This window comes from Corvus kubaryi, unplaced genomic scaffold (genome assembly GCF_017639235.1).
Source record: "Corvus kubaryi isolate FWS band 111438036 unplaced genomic scaffold, C.kubaryi_AGA036_p1.0 137, whole genome shotgun sequence".
NCBI classification, from domain to species: domain Eukaryota; kingdom Metazoa; phylum Chordata; class Aves; order Passeriformes; family Corvidae; genus Corvus; species Corvus kubaryi.
In genome coordinates this window covers 13,014,098-13,036,240 of record NW_024580671.1, presented here as the reverse complement: position 1 = coordinate 13,036,240, position 22,143 = coordinate 13,014,098, and the positions used below count along the sequence as shown (strand labels likewise).

Below are 22,143 nucleotides of genomic sequence, written 5' to 3'. Positions count from 1 at the left end.
AACTGTATACTTTAGGTGTGACCAAAAGTTGAGGGGAGTGTAAAAAGAAAACAAAAAATGCTTATGATATGACCTTAGGCACAATTTAGTAAAAAATGCAAGAACCAGTTTGCATCTTTTCTTAAATGCATCTGTTTTCTTCATTCTCCTTTTCTCCACCTTTTTAAAAAGCCAGTGTCCTTTGATATATATATTTGCCATGCATCTCTAACAGTATTCTGTTAGAATACTTTCTCTTTACCTTTTCTTATGCATGTCAGCCTTTTACTCAGATGCTATGTAAAAACTAAATGGGGAAGGAATACTCACTCAACAGAATGTGACTAAAATCCTCAAGGGACATCTTCATATCCACCATCCCTAGGTTTTACTAGTAAATTTTAAGACTCTTACTTCCTGCATGCTCCTTATCAATGGAAAGTCTTTAAACAAAACTTGAAGATTACTTAGAACTCGGAATCTTAAAACATTGTAGTATGTCGGCACTAATCTTAAAATTCAATCTTTGTCCACAGTAGAAGTATCAAGCTTCTAATCAAGAAAACTGACAAAATTCTGTTCTAAATATAATTTTTTAATGCTTCCAGTGCATCCTAATAAAAAAGCCTGACTATAGAAATAGAAAGGTAGAAAGGGAAGTCAAGAGGTATGAGCTAACATGCATACTACTAGAACCAAAATGTGGAAGGATCAGTTACATTGCACTGCCAAACATCAGAGATCTGAGGAAGCAACCTATCCGCTTTTCACAGGGAAATGTGGAGGTGAAATACATACCTTTAAAAAGAATAAAGAATATGAATGAACAAAGAAAGTTCTTCATGATCCTTCTACTACCTATCTCCTTCCAGCAATTTACTTCCACACAATTTTTGTAAGCCAGGAGACCCAAATCTGTCCTATCTCTTTGCCTTCTAGGCAAGTGGTGTGATTCCTAATTCAAAGAAGGTATTAACTCTAGCCTTAAAAAATAGGACTCCTTTGTTTCCACTTCTTTGAACTTGTGCAGCCTTTTGGAAGAGAAACTACATTCTTGCTGAGTGTGGAGACAGAGGCTGTTAAAGTAACTGGAGGAAGGCAATTCCTTCCGTGTCTTGTCTTCTGCCACTTTCCTGACAGATCCTGGAGCTCCAGTACTTTTGCAAGCTTTTGCCTGCAGAGCTTGTAGATAAACTGAAAGAGATCCATACACTTCACTGCTTCCTGACTAATGTTCTTCTCTGTCAGAGAAGTTTGTTCCCGACACTGCACAATATACCTCTGAAACACACCATTCTTAATGCATCAAAACAAGATTTATCCTTGAACAATGGGAAACGAAGAAAGAAGAGCACAAAAGAAAAAAGTGTTGCAATTAGAAATAGAATTAAGTTACATAAATACTTACTAATTTAATCTTCAAAAGAAAAAGTTATACCAGCTTTGGGGTGGATGATTCATGGTCTGTATTCCAATTTCAGAAATTAAGTAGCTGGCTTTGAAATAGTACCAAACTGCATCGAAACAGATTTTTTTTTCACCATTAAGTGTAACTAACTCTGTTTGATTCCTGATAGTCATATTTTAACAATACTCCACATGAGCTATAAATAAAACTTACAAAAAAAAAGTTTACCAAAGTTTTCTGAAGGCCTGATATTTGTTGGAAGAACTCTCCCAGCCACTGCAGAAGAAGTGAGAAGAAAGGCCTCAGCTTCAGCTCCATAAGATATTAAAGGAACTCTGGAAAAGTAAAAGCAAAAGCAGTAACATTAGTTGTTAAAGCTGTTTGCAGCAAGTTTTGGAAACAATGCACAAAACCAAAACACATTAGGCAACTACAACCCTTCCAACTTCATCACAGCTGGAGAGAAACACAAAGCTGACAGTGAACAAAACTCTTCTTTGTCATATTTAATTTCAGGCTCATTTTACTGCCTAATCTATTAAAACTGTTTGAACAAAGTATGTTATGTTAAAGCAATATACATCTATCTTTCTTTAAAGTCAAACATCGATCAGTAATAGCCTACTCCAAACTAGTAGGTTATACTGGTGGAAATGAGAGTCTGACTGCTGATTTAGTACCTCAGCAGAACAGCAACCTTTTCTGCAGAAAACTGAGAAATAGTCTACATGAGAATTTAGAAAAGGCTTCTTTTTTTTTTCATACAAACAAAAGAAATATATACTTATTCAGACTCCCTCAGCAAACCTTGGGCAAAAACAGTTTAGTTAGAGATCTACATTCTTTACATTAACACTGAGTGATAATGAAACTTCCCTTAAGAAAACGTACATATACAACAATTAAATTATTTCAAACCTAGATGCAATTTTTTATTATAATTAAAAAACTCTTCACTTCCTCTTTTAACTTTATTATTTGTTTTTATACCAAAGAGAGTAAAGAGATATGTAGTGAAATTGAGATTATAGAACCAATTTCTTACTGTGTTATTTTAAAATCAGTTATTTTTGTGGTTCTGCTTTATATTCACAAAAATATCCTTAGGGCATGTTTTAACACACATCTGCTCTCTAACAAAAAAACCCATAGAATTATTTTATGTTCTCTATTTCACTTGATAGAGCTCCTGCTAGCTCTTTTTAGATGCAAACAGTATTTTTTCCTAAATGATGACAGAAAAAGTGATAGAATCAACCCATGAAAGAGGGTACAGGGTAGTGTGGGGAATCAGAATCAGACTGATGTTAAAGCAAATATAATTTGATATCTAGGGACAGAAATAATTTTAAAAACTCATTGAATATTAGCTTCCAAATAGAAAATACATTCAAACTCACATTTCTGTGAAAAGGTGACACATTAAGATGCACAATTCAGTGGAGTTACTATGCTTGTCATGAGTACCAAAAAAGTATTAAGACATACAGAAAAGAATCTATTGACATAAAAATACCAAGCAGCAAATACACAAAAATTTAACAAGTTAAATGTAAACGCTATTCAGTTTCACGAAAATGATATACTATCTAAAGAGCAATTTGAATCAATCAAACTCCAAACTTGAAGTATTAAGATCCACTATGAATCCCAAACACAGACCTTTCAACTCTAGCAATCACAGATGAACAGGACAATTCCAGTTCCTGTCTCTTCTGTCTGATCCCTGCATTGACTTCTGTGAATTCTGTACTGAAAGATAAATTTCATACAAGAAGTTATAAAAAGTAACTTTGTACTATGACGACTTTGTATTTCAGTAATTGCTTCTACCAATGACTTTAATTTAACTGTATTAGAACTTTCAACAGTCATGATTAAACCATGCATTGGTTATTGCTTAGAGGAAAAACACAGTCACAGTAAACATAAAAAAAGTCCTAAATAAATAAAGCAGATGGAATGGAAAACAGGAGATGAAATGCATCTGCTGGGGAGTTGAAGGATGGAAAAACTTGCATCTTGACAAATAAATTCTGTTACATGCATGGCAAGAAGTTCATGTTTTACAGACTGTCAAAAACACACAGACATAGTAGTTTTTTTTTTTTTATTAGGCCATATTATCCAAATAACATTCTTTTGGACTGTTCTTTTTCCATCTATTCAGTGAACAATTTTTTTAATACACCCATTCTTAAGTATTAGGCTTAATTAAGTATTTTGCTTAATGCAAAATTGCTTCATGGATGTTTAAAGTATTCCTCTTGGAATCAAGGAACAACAGCAAAGAAGACTGTTTCTGATACAAACCAGGATATTTACTGTTAACTCTTTTGGTAACTGCTGTTGTAATAACAGGGCTAAGCCTTTCCTATCCAAGGCTTCAATTCAGCAAGGAATTAAACATAAACTAAAAATAAAACTCTTATTAAATCAATGAGATTAAATACTCAAGTGTGTGCTTCTTATGCTGAACAAATGAGAGAAATTGGCATGTGCCCTTAACAGTACTCATTTTTAAATGTTTGTGTTTATACTTTAGCTGCTCTTCATCAATGAATAAAAACCCTGGCAATCTTTCAATTTCAGTATTTCAAGGCAATATATACACAAGTAGGAGCAGAAGGAACTTCAGAATCTACAAGACAGTAACCCATCAATTGATACGAAGCGCTAGTACACACTAACCAGTCATTTCTACAGCTAAAAAAGGATTCTTCACTGCTGCCACCAGCCAGAAGCGTGCTGAAGAAATTAGTTCTGATGCACTCGTTCCAACAGGTCTGTCTTCTGGGCTACACAAAAAATAAATGATGAATTAAAGACACCCAAAATAAAATAATTAACACTAAATACATGAAGATGCACTGAAATTAAATTAGGTCAGCAAGACTTTAGCTCACAAAAAGCAGAAACCATAATAGCTCCATAGGTATATGCAGAGATTTGCAGTTACAGCAAACAAATTTTCTCTATTCATTTTCTAAATTTTCAACACCTGCTCTTTGCAGATATACTTCTTATTTTATATAAAGCAAAATCTTTAATGCTCTACACAGACACTACAAATAAATAAGCCTGATCTTCACTATTGCACCATTCTGCTACCTAATGCACCACAGTAGGTACAGCTCGAGCATCTTCACACCCCTGCACAGCAGTTCACCAACTGTTCTGTTTCAAGTAACAAGAAAACATAATGAGGGTAGCTGGGATTCTCCTTTGCTCTCAGGCAGGAATAAAAAATTGACAACAGACTGGTGTGTCTAGTTACTGGGCCCTCACACAGAGGCACAACACTCAGAACTCACTTAGTATTTCAAAACATACCACCACCACCACCTATTTATGTTGCTAACAAGGCCCAGCCGTGCACTGTCACTGTCTGCAGGCATGCAGGGAGCTCTGCAGCTGGGCACTGGGGCTGGCTGCTGGGGGAAAACCAAAAAACAAACCCCATCAACAAACCAATAATAACCCTCCAGATACTCTTCCCCACACTGACACACTTACCTACACTGATCCATTTTTGCCACAGCACCTAAAGGGCTCATACCACCTCAAATCTGACTAAAACTTTCCTGTTCATTCCCTATGACTGGTATTCTGAAACAGGAATTTAGAATACCCCCACAATTTTAATTCAGCAAAGTGAAAAATAAACTTTGTAATGGAATGTATATAAATATATGTCTCAGTATGCAGTCATTATCCATGTGCTCCATCAAACCTTGGCACAGAGAGCTACTTTTGCTGGGAACATGCCCTATTTCATCAGCACGCAAATTTTAGGTTTTGCCTAAGAAACTGCTGGGTTTAAGTTTTATTTTAAGAATAATATAAATTTCGAACATTAGCCTTTCTCCCTCCAATTAAAAAAGCTATCCAGATGTTCCACAAATGTCCTTATGAAGTGGTTGTTAGTACAACAGGGCTTTCTTTTAAATTCTTTTAAATTTTGAACATCTCTAGGATAATTGAGCCCTGTACTTCCTCCTGAAGGTTTTTAATGGTTCTACTTTTGTTTATGCACTTTTTTTTTGCAACAGTACTATTTGAGACATTAATGCTATTAATCACTTCACCACAAATCAGTGAAACTAAAAATGAAAGCATTCCCCAACATGAAGTCACATTAGTGGCTGATCTACCATTAAGCCCTATCTTTCCAGTTCAAAACCCCTTCAATTCAGTGAAAGGTACCTTTAAGTTTACAGGGTAACAGAACCAAAATTTCCAAATACCTGATTTAGAAGGGGCAAACTGGAGCTAACGATGTCCCTGACAGCTATGGTGTAATGAGCACCAAATTGAAGTGACAACTCAGGCCATCACCTATTGAAAATACACAGGATATACCCCACACTAAGTGAAACAAAGCAGTAGCCAAAACAGGGACTTGAACAGAGCTTTTCCTCCAAATATTGAAATTTCAGGTAAGACAGAATGATGGCAAATGATGGCATTCACACTTCAGAATTAAATTTATGGCCTAAAACCTTTTCATTCACATTCATTTACAGGTACAACTATGAGTAAGAAAGCACTGAACAAAAACTGTCCCAGAGACACAAAGTATTTTTGAAAGGAGGGATGGTAGAAACCAAACAAGAGAGCCTTTACAGCTCCTTATAAATCTGGCATCGGGTGATCCTGTGTTTATAGCCTAAGATTTATGAACAAGAAACCTGGAAACAGAAACATTCTTGACAGTAATCTCACATTAAAAAAAAACCCCAACTTGATGCAAACCATAATGTCTATGGCAGATTCACATAAATTACTTGGTTGATTACATCTATGTATTTTATTGAAAATAATGAAAATCTTCATACAGTGGTGCTTGGCTAACAGCTTGTAGATGAAATCATCTTCCTTTGGTGAAGATAGATGAAAACAGAGTTCAGTATCTTATAGTGTAATATCCCAATCTAAATGAAAATATTTACCACCACAAAACTAAATTTAATCTGAGAAAGACACTCCTATAACCTAGCCCTATATTCTAATTACTTCAAGACATAAAGAGACCAAGTAAAAAAGTTTGAATCATACTAAAATTAGCAAATAGAAGTTAACCTTGAAAATAACCAGGAAGGTAGCCTTCAAAATGCTCTAATAAAAGCATTTACAAATGTTTCATTATCAGAACCAACCTTGTTTCTCTTCACAGACAAAGCTTTCTTGTTTTGTTTGTCATACAAAATATTACCTGTGCAACAAGAAACAAAACTTAGATCTTAACTTTAGCATATTAGTTCTTGACTGTTCATCAAAATCATTAATGCAATGGGAGGTTAACAAAACGTCTGTCTTGAATGCATTTGCAATGCTTACATACAAACTGAGTAAAATGAAAATGCATGCACCTTCACAATAGCTTTCTAGATACGAAGCAGTTTTTACCTCTTCAGGTATTTGCTTCATTTCCTAAGTTATGAACAGACTTATCAAACAATTTCTATTGAATAAGCCCCTCAGAATAGCAACTACAAAATACAGCTAAGAGTTGCTTGTACCTGAACTCTCACTAAAACACTTCTGTGAATAAAAGCTAGTCATTAGCTGTTCTCCAGCTGCCTGATGCAGAAAATTACTTGAGGCTGAAACCACATCCATTTGACTTGTGACTGAAACTGAAGAGGCAGTTTTCCAGTAATATAAAAACAGGAGTTTCACATACTGTAATTCTGTTCTAGAAGTTCCACTTCTACTACTTGGAATTTTGGTTTTATATACAAATGTAAGCAATTTAAAAAAATTAAATTGGCTCATCAAGAAAAGATATTCTAGAGTTCCTTAATAAAACAGCAATTCTGGCAAATCGAGGACAAATACCAACTTACTGTATTTTTTCTTCACAATTCTGCTTAATTTTACTGTTACTGGCCCTCTGTCTGGACATACAGCCCTTCTGCAAGATCAAAAAAAGACATTAAAAAAGCAGTTTCTAGGCACATTCCAAACAAACTCTGCTCCTATTTAAGGTATTTTTATTTTGCGTGCATAAACCAAGTTCTAACTGCTATTAAAACCTGAATTTGCATCATGAATATCACCTTCCATATATCAAAAGCCACAGTGCTTCAAAAAGCTTAGATAAAAAAAAAGAAAACCAGTTTACACAGAAGTTCATATCCTGTATTAAATCAGAATGCTCAATTGTTTGATTTCGTGGCAACATGTGAAAGACGTTATAACCTGCTTCCTTTTAAGAATATTGGTCACTGTTAATTCAGAATGGTGAATTTTATTTTCTTATGAGTCAAAAAAGGTAAATTATCTCCAGTTATCGTTTCTGTAGTGAAGTCTGCTTCATATTAAACCTCAAGAACTGTCTTTTTTTTTTAAACATTCCATTAAACACTGACTTTAGATATGCACTATTTGGCAAAATTCATCTCTGTAATCCTGAGCTTCCCCTTATACAATGCAGCAAATGTTACAAGATAAAGTTTATCAAAACAGAAATGTTAATTCCATATAACAACAGAAGTGTTCCCTCTCGAGCTTACTAGAAAAAAAATCATGTCTTGACTACAACTATGTTTTATAGAAGAGGAACATCACCAGTGCTTATGATAACATGCAAGGAAAGTGGATGTTTGTTTAGAGAAACAAAGAAAAATATTGTTAAAATTTGATCTAGCCGTACTTCAAATTAATATAAAATTTGTCAGAATTGCTTGAAAATTGCAACTTTGACAGAGCTCAATGCAAGAAATACATTGCCCTCTACTTCTTCCTTGCTATTTTAACTATTCAAGTGGGAATTACAGCAATGATAAAAGTAAAATTAAACTACCACTGGGGAAAAATAAGTTATTTTAAAATAATAAAAATAATTTTACAAAAATTCCAGGCTGTACATGTTAAACAAGTTCATTTTATACATTTTGAATATTCCAATTCAAATGCTTGAAATTACATGGAGAACCAACCTCACAAAACTTCTCATCTTTGCATGGCTGTAAGTTTTGTTATTGCAGGCACAGTTTTCCTCTTCCTCCTTCCTCCTTAGCTGTTTCTTAACCTGAACCTGTATTGTAAAATAGAGTCAATCCAATCTAGAATCTCATGACACATGGACTTTAAATTCATGCAAAGTCTCTTAAGGTCTATACAGAAATTAAGCTCAAACAGAAGGACTAGAAAACATTTCAAATCTTACTTCTTTGACTTCACAGTTCGTAGATTTTTTTTTCATTCATTTTTCATAAAATAGAAAAAACCTATACTTTGGTTTGTTATTGACAATGTCTGAGATGCATACTAAGTTCACAAGACCAAAAAAGCCCTGATCATTCAGACTGCCATCGCAAATGTCTCAGGGCTACACACTAGTTTCCATTAAGAATCTATAAGCTTAAGTTTTTTAAAACTAAGTTGGTTGTTCAGAATACACAAGGTTCACCTAGGGAAAATGCTGAACTACCACTCAACTTAACACGCTTTCTCATAACTAAAACACACCTAATTTTGCTCTAGAGTAAAATAACTTATGTATTTTATACAACACTGAGTTTTTTCCACATCTCAAAAACACTGAGAGCAATACAACTATTGTTTCACCCTATGAAGTTGCTTCAATGGCTACACTAGAATTGTTTGTAGTAGAAATTTTGTATTTCCTCATGCCTGAACTTGGCTTTTTATGCAACCCGTTAACGGATTAGCATTCTAATTCTGAATATCACAAAGAGAAAGCTGCCAGTCTCCTGATAGCACCAGTGATGATGCTGACCACTGTGTCTGCGTATCTTGGTACACATTCCCTCTATCCCTACTGCTCCAGTGGCTCTTTTTCAGAGTGGGACATTGTTCTCTGCCCACCGGTTTACACTGCAGTTCTATGAACAGACAACCTTTCAAACTGTGTTTTGATACAGCCTTTACACTCTACCAAATGTAAATTTCAGTTTATACTGTTTCAACTGCTTCCTTGATTCTCCAGAAATAAAGACGACAAAATACACAAGCACAGTTTTCTATGAGAAGGAAGTATCTGTGGTTGCCAGCATGGCTCCTTCACAAGTGACTGCCTGGGCCTCAAGAAGTACAAGAAATGAGTAGTGGAAGCCTGTTTTCTAAATGTTACAAAGTGAAAAACCAGCAGCTTATGAACTATTTATAAGCATAATTTGATCACAAAATTTCCAAATCTCACACAGAATCATCAACATCTTTCTATATACATTTTTAAGATCATCTATCAGAAGAGTTTTTTTCCTACTTGATAAACTACTCTCCATGTCAGAATTTTTCTGAAGAATTGAAAGCTGAAAAAAATTCAGAGATTTGGGTTGAACAATGCTTAACATTAATTGATTCCTCTTGCCTTCATGTATTTTTGCCTGGGAATTGTAGGCTGTGAACAAAGATGATTCACCTCAGCTAAAAAAAAAAGGCAATATTGCATGATAATTGGTATAGCAGTTGTTTAGAAAACCTAGTTTAAAAAACACTTTGAGACCAGTTACTATACTTCTGTTCTTGGATATATCATGAAAGCTCAAAGATACTAGAAAGTAGGAACAGAAGTTTTATGGTTATTATTACCATGGTAAATATTTGCTTTACAAAAATAATTAAGAATAATTTCTAGCTTCAAATATGTAACAGAAACATTAAAGCAGTAATTACTTTGTTAGGAAAGCTTATTTAACACAACAGACCTTCTATTGAAGGTTGCAGCATAACTTAGATGTTCCTACAACTGAAGTTATTTAAGAAAATAAGTCTGGAACGTACCTTTATCTGCTTATCTAATGCATCCAGCCTGCACACTGCTTGAAATGGTCTGCGATCAATGGGACATGAAGCCTGTGTCTGAAAAATTATTTTTCTTATTACAAACTTGGTAAAGAGCTAAGAGAAGCCCTAATTTTCTATACTTTATTCGCTGTTATAGTAGCTTACAGAAGCACACAAAACCCCAACTTGTTCACAGTAAGAATGCACTTGGACACATTATCCATACACTCAGTATTTTGTTTCATATAAGCAGATTGCTCTTTCAGGAAAAATCTAAAGGAAACAAGAATGTAACTCAGAAGTTGTGTTTAAAAAAGGAAAAGCATTTAAAGCATTTTTCATCAAGTTGTCTATATTTTCTTTTTTTTTAATCCCTTTTAGGTAATTGATTTATACCAATATATGTCTTGATTTTGGCTGGAATAGAGTTAATCTTCTCATAGTAGCTGGTACACTGCTTTGGCTTCAATGTAAGATTAATGCTGATAAAACACTAAAAGCATGACAATATGCAAATGTCCTCTACATTTCGTATTGTTCTAACATACAATTTCTTAATTTCATTTCCGACAGAAAGTGTGTTGGGCTGTGTAGCCCCCAAAACATAAAACTGGTATGGCCAAAAAGTAAACAGGGCAACACCTTCCTCACCTTGCTAATCTATTTGACTATAGCACATCTCTTCTATTGTAGTCAGTGGAGACAACAGACTTCTGCATGTAACACATCTAAAGTTTTACAAATCAATTTTCAAGAAAAGGAAACTGAAGGCTATTTTACCCTACTGTTTGATGGGAATAGCAATTTATTGGTTTTCCCTGATCACCTAAATGCCATCTTATTGAGGCTGCACTACATCAGATAAAACACAAACACAGAGAAAAATAACGCGTTATTCACCGTGGAAATGGGAACTTCAACTGAAGCTCCACTCAAGTGGATCATGAAATGAATCAGCTTTAAGAAAAATCCACACTGGATATTAACTTTTGCTGTGAGAGAACTCTTTATTCCTTTTAATTCCAGACGTGTTTGCTGTGGGGGCATGGTTCTTTGTTTGGTTTGGGGGTTTTGTCATTATTACACCCTCCACACACACCTTAATTCCATTGGCCTTCCAAGGCTCAGTTCAACATTTGTAAAACAAAATAAAAAACCAAAACACACACCCAGCCTCCAGCCCTAATTCACTCACTGAACAAGACCCAGTATATGAATTGCATGCCCTGAAGAGGCATGTAATTTCTGCACTTTAGAGAGCTACAGATCTGTAGCAAGCAAGATGCAGTACTAGAACTACATAAGCAGCTATGAAAAACCTGCATATGAACTCTGCCCCAAAATTCAGTTGTGAACTTCATTCTTGTCTTTTCATTGGGGCTTCTAATTTTCCAGTTAATTCTGTTCTTTTCTCAATTTCAAAGAGTACTCAACTTCTTTTTTGCCTACCAACCCCCAAACACTGAGTATTCAGGAAGTTTCTGAGCTTCTGATTTCAACTGAAGTAGATAAAACCAAATTAGACTGATTTAAAAAAAAAAACAAAAACAAAAACAAACCAAACCCAACAACTAACCAAAAAAAAAAAAACCCAGGGGTAGTTTCAGGAACAAGCTGTTGAACAAGAATGTAAGTTAAAGCCATTACCTACCCTTTGATGCTCTGGTATTTTATCCTAACTAAAAACTTCCTCTTTTGGGGAATACCGTTGTTCTCTGCAGTGTCATGGCCCCAGATAAGAAATGCATATTGGGTAATTAAGCCAGCTCCCTAAGGACTCAGATCATGAAGACAGTTTTTGTCCCGCAGTCAAGGTAAGCTAACCCACAGTAGCACAGTAGTGCAATGTTCCATCAGGATATTTGACAGCATGTAATGCACTCTAGCTTCTGAATCCACTGCAAACTTCAAGGTACATAGTTTCATTCTTAGATATACCAGATTGTAAAATGTAGGATGAAGTTATTTTTCTTAGCCATTTTTATTCTTGTTTCACGATCTACCTTAGCTGAAATGTTTATCGAGTACAGTCCCTTCCTACATTAAATTTACACATGAATGTCAAGTTATCTTCCCAAGTTTAAGTCACTGTAAGTTACATTAACTCATTGTAATAAAGTATCATAGAATACTAAGTGTTACTAGCAGCAATCCAAATAACAAGTGTTTTTGCTCCACTAGAAAGATGTTCAATATTCAGTTCTTCTGGACAAATGTTTAACAACTTAATACAATTATACACAGTAGTAGAGAGGGAGGAAAACATACTGGAAGAGTCAAAAACTACCATTAGGTTCAGATATGTTCAGAAACAGCAGATGCTCTTTCCACTCCTACTCAGTTGCTTTTCGTAGCCTTAGCATTTTCTGTAAGCTGACAACATTATCACAAGAGAAATTCTAGTAAACTCAGGACATTTGCATGTACACCCCCAGCCCCAGGTGAAGTACAATTGCTTGGTACCCCAGGGGAAACTAGAGGTTACTTCTGTCTAAACATGCATCAGCTCTCACCTGTCTGCTAACAAATAAAACAAACCTTTAAAATGGAAGAAAAACCCCCAAACTTCCCCTGTCCCCTTTCCCAACAGCAAGACAAGTTTTTTGTGTTACACAAAGGACTAAAGTTAAAAAAAGTAAAAAAAAAAGTCAACATTCACTACAAGAAGCAATTATGAGGAGTGATGGCCTTTAACTCATCTCTCATCTTTTTTGAGAACATGGTTCAGTAGCAAAGGTGTTGAGTCCTCTTTCATCAAAGGCAGGTTAGTAATCCCACACTTCTGAGGTTTCTGTTCAGGGAGCCTTGTAAGTAATAGTGAACATACACCGTACTTTTTGTTGAAAAACATTTAAAACAAGAAAGAAGATGCCGAGATGGAACAAGTCTGAGGAGCAGCTACCACTTTTATTGTACACAAGGGAGAAGGTATGTGAAATATGTCACAACCTTAGAAGAACCACAGATTCATACAATATCTTCCTTTAGCATAGCTTTAAAAATCAGAACATGCAGTATTTATTGTAATCATCAATAACATTAGAACCTCACTTCTGGTATTAGTGACCTGCTTTGCTTCCCAACAGTTCTTTCCTTGGAAAAACACAGACTAGTAGCTCAGCACACTTTAAAATGTCTTTGATTGTTTTATTCACCACGTGAAACTATTGAGAGTTTTCATGTTAAATCTGATAACTCCACAGTGATTCATTCTTTCATTCATCCTGTGATATCTGAAGAATTCACTTCATAAAATACGTAAGCATTCACAAAAATCTGCAAGCCCTGAAAAGTTATTCAGGAGCAATGTGTTTGGTTTTCAAATTTCAAAAAAAAGAAAATTTATTGTATTTTATTTGGTTTTTATGACTCTCTAGAAAAATCTTACTTTAGCTCCACAGACATAACTTAATTTCTATATTCCTGTAACTGCTAGAGTGACACAAAACTCTGATCTCTAAACTCAAGGAGCAATTGTCCCCTACTTTAACTGCATCACTTCAAACAGCTTTTGAACAAAGTGAGGTAGGCAAAAGGCTGAAGCAGTTACTATATTCCAGCTAGGAATTTTCAGAAAGCTATATAAATAGGTGCAAGCTAACCCCAAAACATATCTGGCTGATAAAATAACTTTGACAGATATCCGCATCTCATCAAGTTCCATGTTATGAGATTTCATAACAAGTAGTAACAAGATGCAAGTACAGAATTCAAGTTGCTGCAGTAAAGCCCTCCCCCAATTTTTTTTTTCTTCAAGTAGCTCATAATAAAGTCTGTTCTCCAAATTTTGTATTGAAAAGATGATGCAAAAAGAAACATGATCCTACACTCTTAGATAACCCATTAAACACAAATAATACCAGATTCTCATAATTAAATTCAGGCTTAAACCTGAGTTAAAGTAGTGTCCATATATTTTACTTCATCTTGTAATAACAGTGCAGTAAAAAGCCCACAATTCCACCTCCAGCTTCAGTGAACAGGGAGACCATTACACCACATGTAGTGAGAAAAATCCTCTCCACATTTTGGTGAAAGTAGGCAGACATCAGAAAATGCACTGTTTTCTAAAAGCATATAAAAACTTACGATTACTTTTTTTTTTCAGTCTACTTTTAAAAAGCAAGTACATTTAAAGGTTTTATAGTTATGCTTTAGGAAAGCACTATTTCTGACAAGAGTATTTTTGGGGGGGAAAAATCACTGATGGATAGTAACAATACAGAGTGCAAAAGAAGAGAAATTAGAGTTTTAACATTGAATCAGCAGACTACTTAGTTACAAATCTAAACAGCTCTCTTCTCTCTACCTACATGACACAGTAGGCTAGCTCTTAAATTCCAATACAGAATTGCCATAAAGTGTTGACAAATTAAGTTCCATTGTATAGACATTATTGGAACAACCGGAGTAAAACAAAAACCACTCAGACTTTTGCACTTCACTTAAACAGCATTAACATTCATAAGTTGCTACGTGAATGTACTTGCAAAATCACAAAGTGGTTGATGATGGAAGAGACCTCTTAAGGTCATCTTGCCCAACCCCCCTGCTTCAGCAGAGAAATAGCCAAGAACAACTGTATACTACAAAGCAAACATGTAATTTGCAAAAAGGTATCTAAAATCTACACTTTCTGAAACAATTTGATTAATACAGTTTTTCTGAACGTCAGTTATCAGATGAACTGTCTATGTATAGATCATTTTGGGTACACTTGAACAATAAGGTTTTTCCCACTATTATTTTTGGGGTTTTAGGTTGTGTTTCTTTGAACACAATCTATGTTTGGTTCATTAGTGTCATCTTCATCTTGCCCACAGTGCTCTGTACTGCAGATCACTGCAGAGATCGTTGCCACATAAGCTGATTTGTTCCTATATCTTTTAGAAAGGAATCCAAATCAGAAAGAATACACATTAAGAATCCCAGTTATCATACAGGTAACTCTCCTTACCCTCAGAACAATATACATGTGCAGTAGCATACTCCACATACTCAGTGATCCAAACTTTGAATGAACACAAAGGCAATGACTACTCTAAGAACTGAACATCAAAAGCTACGAACAAAAACACCTAAGAACATCCACTAGAAACATAATGCAAGACAGCTCTTCGTGCCAACTGCTTAGTTTTATTTAGTCAGCCACAGATCCTGTACAGGGCCCTACATGAATGTGCCCCAATGCTTTGGAGAATTTATGACTATACATACTCCACTTTCAAATTCTCCAGATGAGGAAAAATTAATGAGGGAAACCAGGACCATTATCTTATTTATGAGATAAATAACCTTGGTAGGTGAGGGTCACTGAAATCAATGTCTGTTACACAAACATTGTCATAATGCAGACAACACACTGAATCTTTTAACACTCTTCTCTCATGATGGCTCATAAGAGGAATTAATAGAAGGACAGAGATAGAAATCTCTGGTACATTTACTAGTACTCTGAAGAACAGAAAGGAAGTTTAAAAGCCTACAGTGAAGTAAATATTTATTGTTGCCAAGATTGTTTTCTTTGAATAGAATAGAAAAAAAAGGTAGAGATTTTTCTCTAATGCATACAGGCAAGATACTACTGCTGCTAAAGCAGTTTCTTAGCTGAGGTGGTGTTAACTTTGTGCATGTTTGCCACAGAAACCTAGTTAACTTTTTCTTTGCATCAGTTTTACTTAAATGCTTTCAGAACCAATTATTATAAACTAAAACATGTGCTTACCAATGAAAATACAAAACACAAGTTTATCAGAAAAAAAGGTTTAAAAATTCATTTTTACCCAACTAGTTTTAATATACTAATAGTATTACAGACAACAGAAACACACTAACGTAATTGCTTCCTTTGGTGTAACACAACATCACTGATGGTGCTCGAAAACTCTGGACAGGGGATTTTTGTTGTTGGCTACACCTTGCCCCTTTTTTTTTTAATGTGGCCAGAATAATGTTATCACATAGACGTTCTTTATACTGAAAGCAACCCTTCATTTACACTGTCCTTCCAACATTCCCACTGAAGGGTATGTCCAGTAACCTCAGCTCCAGATTTAGCACCTTTTACTTTTTATGCTCTTCCAGCACAGACTCACTGAAATACAAAGCCTCAAGCTTGAAAGTCTTCATTAGTAAATTACACCATGCTGGTTTACAGAAGTGGTTGACAGCTGGCACAGGATGACAGACATTTATGTTAATCTTCATGTGCCTGCTGAAAACAGCCCCCAGCAGTCTGCCAGCCCAGTGCTGCCCAGCAATGACTGGGAGAGCACTGATTAGTGTGGCCAAAGGCATACAAGTTGACAATATAATAGTACAGAAGAGTTTAACAGCACAAGCAACAGAATTTTGTGCATAGCAATGCTCTCAAATGCCACAATTAATACAGCCAAAGAGAGCAGAACAATTCAAGGGACATATTAGAAAGTTACTCTGAAGATTAACCCTTGTGGGGATTCTTGGTCTGCCCCTTAATTTTCTTTTAGGAGTTAAGACACCTTTATTCAAAGGGAAAGAAAATACAGCACTGACTCAACTGTAAAGCTACTTAATTCTGAAACTAAATGTTCAGATTTAGCCAACAGGATCTAATGTATTAGACCTGTTCCATGGCAAGTTTCCTAGCCCTCTTTAGCCTTTGGATTAAAGGCAATTTTTATATATTGCTTTTAAGTGCTTTTTTAAAATCTATATTCTCTCTCTCACTTCTTAAAAAGCAAGATGTTCAAAGTGTTATGGCTGCTGCTCTCAGACAGAAGACCTGCTGGTACATGACACTTGACTGAAGCTGCAATGTTGAAAATCGCCTGTAGATTGAAGAGGAAGAAGAACACTAAAACTCTCACCCTCTGCCTAAACTACCTTGGTTTTGACTGGAGTCTACACAGTTAGCCATAAACTCTAAGGAGAGCAATGATTACATACAATTTGAAAACAACAGTTTAAAGAAGTCGTTTCTCCTGTTATATTTTGAAGTCCAGATGCAACACAGAAAAACAAAGGAAATATCCAGCTTGAAGATAGACTGCTGACAAAGCCTCTAAGTGTATGGAACACAACTGAAGATACACAAAAGAACAAGTCAAATAATGTGAATATTAGTCTAGTCTTCTTTTTTTTTAAGATTTCATTCAATAATTTTATCCTCAATTTTGTTTTTCTCCAGCACTTAAAGACGTAAACACCATTTCTAAAAACAATTTGTTAATACTCCAAAAAAATACTCAATCTTTAGCCAGAATTAGGCAGTACATTTTTTTAACAGCAGCTAATTTTTATATCTTTTTTACATCTTCATTACTCAGAATGACTTAAATTATGGTTATGATCAACCAAGAACCAAAGAAAGCTAACCCTTATGCAACACTTCTCAAAAAAGGACACATTCAGATACTAAATATTAGTAACAGGCAAAAAGCACATGGCATCAGCATGTTTTAAATGCTGACATGCTTATAATATGTTTCTATCATTCCAATCTATAAAACGTCTGCTTCTCACAGCTGAAGCCTCTGAACCGTCACCCACTTTTCAACACTTCTTTTGCCACTTTACTTTTAATTAAAACTACTAGATTAGGCAGTGGAGTTCCATCAACTCAACAGGCCTTTCCAGGAAAGGAAGTCTGGCTGGTTTTACCTATCTGATGTCACTAATGAAAAGCAGCAGCAGCAGCCTTATGTAGCTTTAGAAACACCCCAAACATCTTTTTTTATGGAATTGCATCTACTTTACCTGTCAACTCTTAAGAGAAGTTGCTTTTATTCTATTTGAACAGCACTTCAGACCACAAAAAATAAAATTGACGTGACAAGAAAAATGTCATATCATTCATCTGCCCCTTTAGAACAAGAAAATTTCTCTTCCTCATTGGGCTTAAAAGCATCTGTTAGACAATGTGAACAAACTCAAATCCAGCAGCAAGCCAATAAATATACTGTACTGCTTCCCTGTGAATGTCACTTTAATGCTTTTCAGCTGTCATTATAGCAACCAGCTAAGTCACTCAGGGTAAAATTGCAGGTGAGAATTTCCTCTTCCTTACAAATAAAATTGCTCCAATGAATCAAATGCAAAACAGAAAATCTGGCAACAGGAAACTTTGTTTATTATCTGGTTTGTAAATCTAAACCAACTTTCATGTAATAAACTTTCTTTAATGCTCTGAATTTCATACAAATTCTTCAGAAAATTGTGTTACCATTGGCCTTCAGTAATAAAAAGCACAAAAATTAAGTTAAAAATATGGCAAGAATAAGCATATTGCATATATACATACTTACAAGTGATAACAACCTTCTAAAGGGAATACTGCAACCAAAATCATCGTTTACTTCAAAAGAATGATAATGCAAAGAAATCAAACAGTGGTCTCACTAAAATGAGAAACTAATTCAAGTGCACAGAAGCGGGACAAAAGGCAGCAACCCCCACTCATCCCAGTACAAAGCAATATTAATTTGGTGGTTTATACTGATAATTGAAAGTTACAGGAAAGGTATAGACACAGACTTAATGCAATGATTGCATGACATAGGTGAGGGAAAAGGGGCTAAATAGGACAAGGTCGCCAAGGATTTGTTCAACAAGTCATTTTACTTTAAGGTTCCAGAACTATCTACAAAGTTATCGACATAAAACAAACAACAGCCATCATTAAAATGAATTTTTTCTCAGACCAGCAGTAAAGCTCTTAGCTGAATTCTCTTTACAGTTAGAAAACGAAGGTTGTATCACTCATTTTGTAGACTAACATGAATACATATTGGTACCAGCCCTGAGCTGACACTATGACAAACAGCCTAAGGGCTATCACAAAGTAAGATTAAGCTAATAACAATGCAATATTATAGCATATACGTAATACTGTCTGATCTTCCAACACCAATCTGTTTACTTATCCCTAATCTCTAGTAACCATTAAGTTACTAGAGTAAGATTGTCTAGTGAAAGAAAACACAAAATACTTTATCACATTAAGAAGAAAGTTTTCCAAAATCTATTTACAAATTGGTCATTGAACACTTCCGTGCGAAGCCAAAATCTGTAACTTTCTTTAAAAATATCTGTAGGTATCAGATGTAATAGATTTCACTGAAAAATAAACACACACCTTGGTGCTCAGTCTTACCTCAGCCCATTTAAGAATACAAGTCATGCAGAAGATATGACTGCAGCTCTCAGGAAACCCAATCTCTTGTTCTAGAAGGCAGTTCAGACAGATGGGGCATGTGTTGCCATCATACAATAAAGTAGAACAGGAACAGCTTTCCTCGTTTTCTTCACCTGGTATTATTAACACTGACACTTAGAAGTTTTGACAGTTTTTGAAACAAAGTCCTTCTAGATTTGAATAAGAAAGAAGTACGAAGATACATTTTCAAGTGCTTCTCTGGCCAGCTTCTTGGCTGCATTAGACCTGAAAACTTGAATTCAACTTACTTGTAACTACAGAAAATTGTGTTTCAGGTGAAAAAAGCTATGCAACTTATTTCATAGACTATTGTACTAGTATTTGCCATTAAAACAAAGGGAAGTTAATTACAGGGATATTTCAATAAAGCAGGCATCAGTGTTTCCTATTGGTTATGTAGTCATTTAGACATTACTCTCCTTTCTCCTTCTGTATTTGCACTCCCTCCATGACACAAATTACACCATCACATTGTATATTCATTATCTTCTATACACATGATCTACCTTTACTTTAGTTTTTCTTAGAATTATCTTAATCTGAATATCTTCAAATATTTACCTAATGATGTACATTAAATAAAGAATACTCCCAATTTTGTTAGAGTTAGAAAGTGTTTTCAGAATACAAAAATGTATGAACTCTTCTTCAAGAAATTTTACTCTGAATTAATAATTTTCTCTGAATAGCAATTGCTATCAACATTTTTGTTTTGCTACTAGAAGTTAACAAGTGAAAACAAGAGAAGAGACAGGAAATTATTTGGGGACCTCACCGGCCAAAGTCAAATGTTATGAGATAGAGGTTATGTTTACACAACTTCTTTCAAAACAAGCTGCATACTAATTGAGAGAACAAATGAAAAAAATCAGACCTCCACAGCTTGGACCTGAATAATATGCTTCAGTATTTTCACACACACAAACTTTACCTTCCATGCCTTCATGCGTTTGATCCTCACTATCTTGAATACATTGCTTTCTGTTCTTCATCTTACAAAATGTAGTCTGGAAAACACAGAAGCAGTTCATTTAGATTGCAACTTGAAAATAAAAAAATTAATGAGTATTCTCCATTTCACTATAACTATGTAGAGTAGAAATGCATGATATTAGAAGTTAAGAGATCACTTACAGTCTGTTTGCAATTTATAAGTATCATTATTGCTAATCTAGCAACTCATGTTTCCAATTTCAAAATTTGCTTTGGTTCAACGGATGCAAAGTTTTTGCAGTGTTTTAAGACAACCGCTGGTGCTTTTATTTGTAAAAATTAAATGTATTGCAAAGTTTCCATGCAAACCTGCAGTAACTAACACCTGCAAACTGCCCTATGCAAATGGCTGAAGCAACAAACTTTAAATGCATAAGCACCAGAAGACTTGGTTGCTTTACAAACCTAGAGTCACCATAGTAGTGGAAAGTGAGAACAATGAAAGCTGCTTATATTTGTATGACAAAAGAAAGAAATAATTCAAACTATTTGCACTCAGTAAAAAATGCAGAGAAATTTGTATCAAAAAAGGGACAGGTGACAAGCACAGGTGCAGATGAGTATCATAAATGGGGGTGCACTTTCAAACTGCTTTGCAAAGGAGGTATCACAGAAAAAGTACATCCTAGTGATCCACATCGTAAAGGTTGAAAGAATTTTTCCTTGCATAAGAAATAGCAAGGATATGTTCTTTGGAGGCTTATTTAATACGTGTAGAATGAAACACACATTAAAAAAAGAGTATCTATGCCAAGGACTGAATCTCCTGCGTTTCAAACTCCTGTAGTCACAGCAGAGATGTTGTACACACCTAAAGCTCCAACCCAAGCCCTAGAGGGAACAACAGGTTTCTTCAAAACTATATGAAGCTTTAAAAATTATTAGTATTTAAAAGGACAAATTAAAACTTCAGAAGAGATAGAAAAAATCTGAGATTACCAAGATCTGCCACTTAAGCATTCAAACCTGAAGCAAACCAACTGAGGTCTACTCTCACACTTCAGCACCTTTGCTAGACAAAGCAGTGGGACAACTGAAAATGCCACAATCACACTCCTCAACTAAACTTCCTCCTCTTTCACTTAGAAACTGCAATATGTTACCACCAAGACATCCAGAAGAGGGAGAGACAGAATTTGCTTCCCCAAACTTTTTTCTGATCAAGTCTTTATTGCTTCATCTTGGCAGCAGGAAGTGTCTTAATGATCATTTCTTTACACTGAGAAAAGCAACTGTGCTGCACATTCCCATCACACATGCTTCTCATTTTCTTAGGCAATCCAAGAAATCAGGACTCAGATCTGAGAGTCTCAAAACACAGACAGTTTGCTAAAGAAATGGTCAAAACTGTGAAACTAATTAAAAATCTGCAATTAGAATTCAAAACAGCTTCAATATTCCTATTAGAAATTACTTTTTAATTCCCCAAAGGGAACACAGGAATCAGTCCAACTGACGGTAGGGGAATGCGAAGGGACAAGGAAAGAAAAGCCTAGCTTTAAGGGATTTTCCCCCTACACTATTGCATTTTTATATCAAAAATTACTTCAAAAGGTATCATTAGGATACATGGCATCAGGCTGGTTACCAGCACTAATAATAACACAGACCGAATTGCAGCCAATGCTGTAAGCTACATGCAAGTTCTGCTGGCAGAACAACCACTGCCCCGACCTCCACCTTTTGCAAACTAAGCAAAAGGAAATCCAGCCAAAGCCAACTTGCTCCTTTAAAATTTAATGCCTTCAACAAGCAAAATCTGCACAAAATTAGGGCAGGTAAGAACACCAAAACCATATTTGAATTTAGG

At 35.2% G+C, this 22,143-nt stretch overlaps 1 protein-coding gene across 6 annotated transcripts in view; it reads right to left on the bottom strand.

Moving 5' to 3' along the window:
- SCAF11 (SR-related CTD associated factor 11) overlaps positions 1 to 22,143 on the bottom strand; it is a 47,440-nt gene that overhangs the window by 11,377 nt on the left and 13,920 nt on the right. For 5 of the 6 annotated variants that reach the window (XM_042017915.1, XM_042017912.1, XM_042017913.1 and 2 more), the window contains 9 exons: positions 20,272 to 20,347; positions 19,278 to 19,432; positions 10,142 to 10,219; positions 8,332 to 8,429; positions 7,237 to 7,304; positions 6,547 to 6,602; positions 4,079 to 4,185; positions 3,050 to 3,139; positions 1,616 to 1,722 (listed from right to left, as the gene is read on the bottom strand). In XM_042017915.1, the coding sequence (XP_041873849.1) occupies positions 1,616 to 1,722; positions 3,050 to 3,139; positions 4,079 to 4,185; positions 6,547 to 6,602; positions 7,237 to 7,304; positions 8,332 to 8,429; positions 10,142 to 10,219; positions 19,278 to 19,432; positions 20,272 to 20,332 (820 nt within the window). In that variant the 5' untranslated portion in view covers positions 20,333 to 20,347. Of the gene's footprint in view, positions 1 to 1,615; positions 1,723 to 3,049; positions 3,140 to 4,078; positions 4,186 to 6,546; positions 6,603 to 7,236; positions 7,305 to 8,331; positions 8,430 to 10,141; positions 10,220 to 19,277; positions 19,433 to 20,271; positions 20,348 to 22,143 lie in introns of those variants that run through there. The other variant, XM_042017914.1, reaches the window with a different exon arrangement.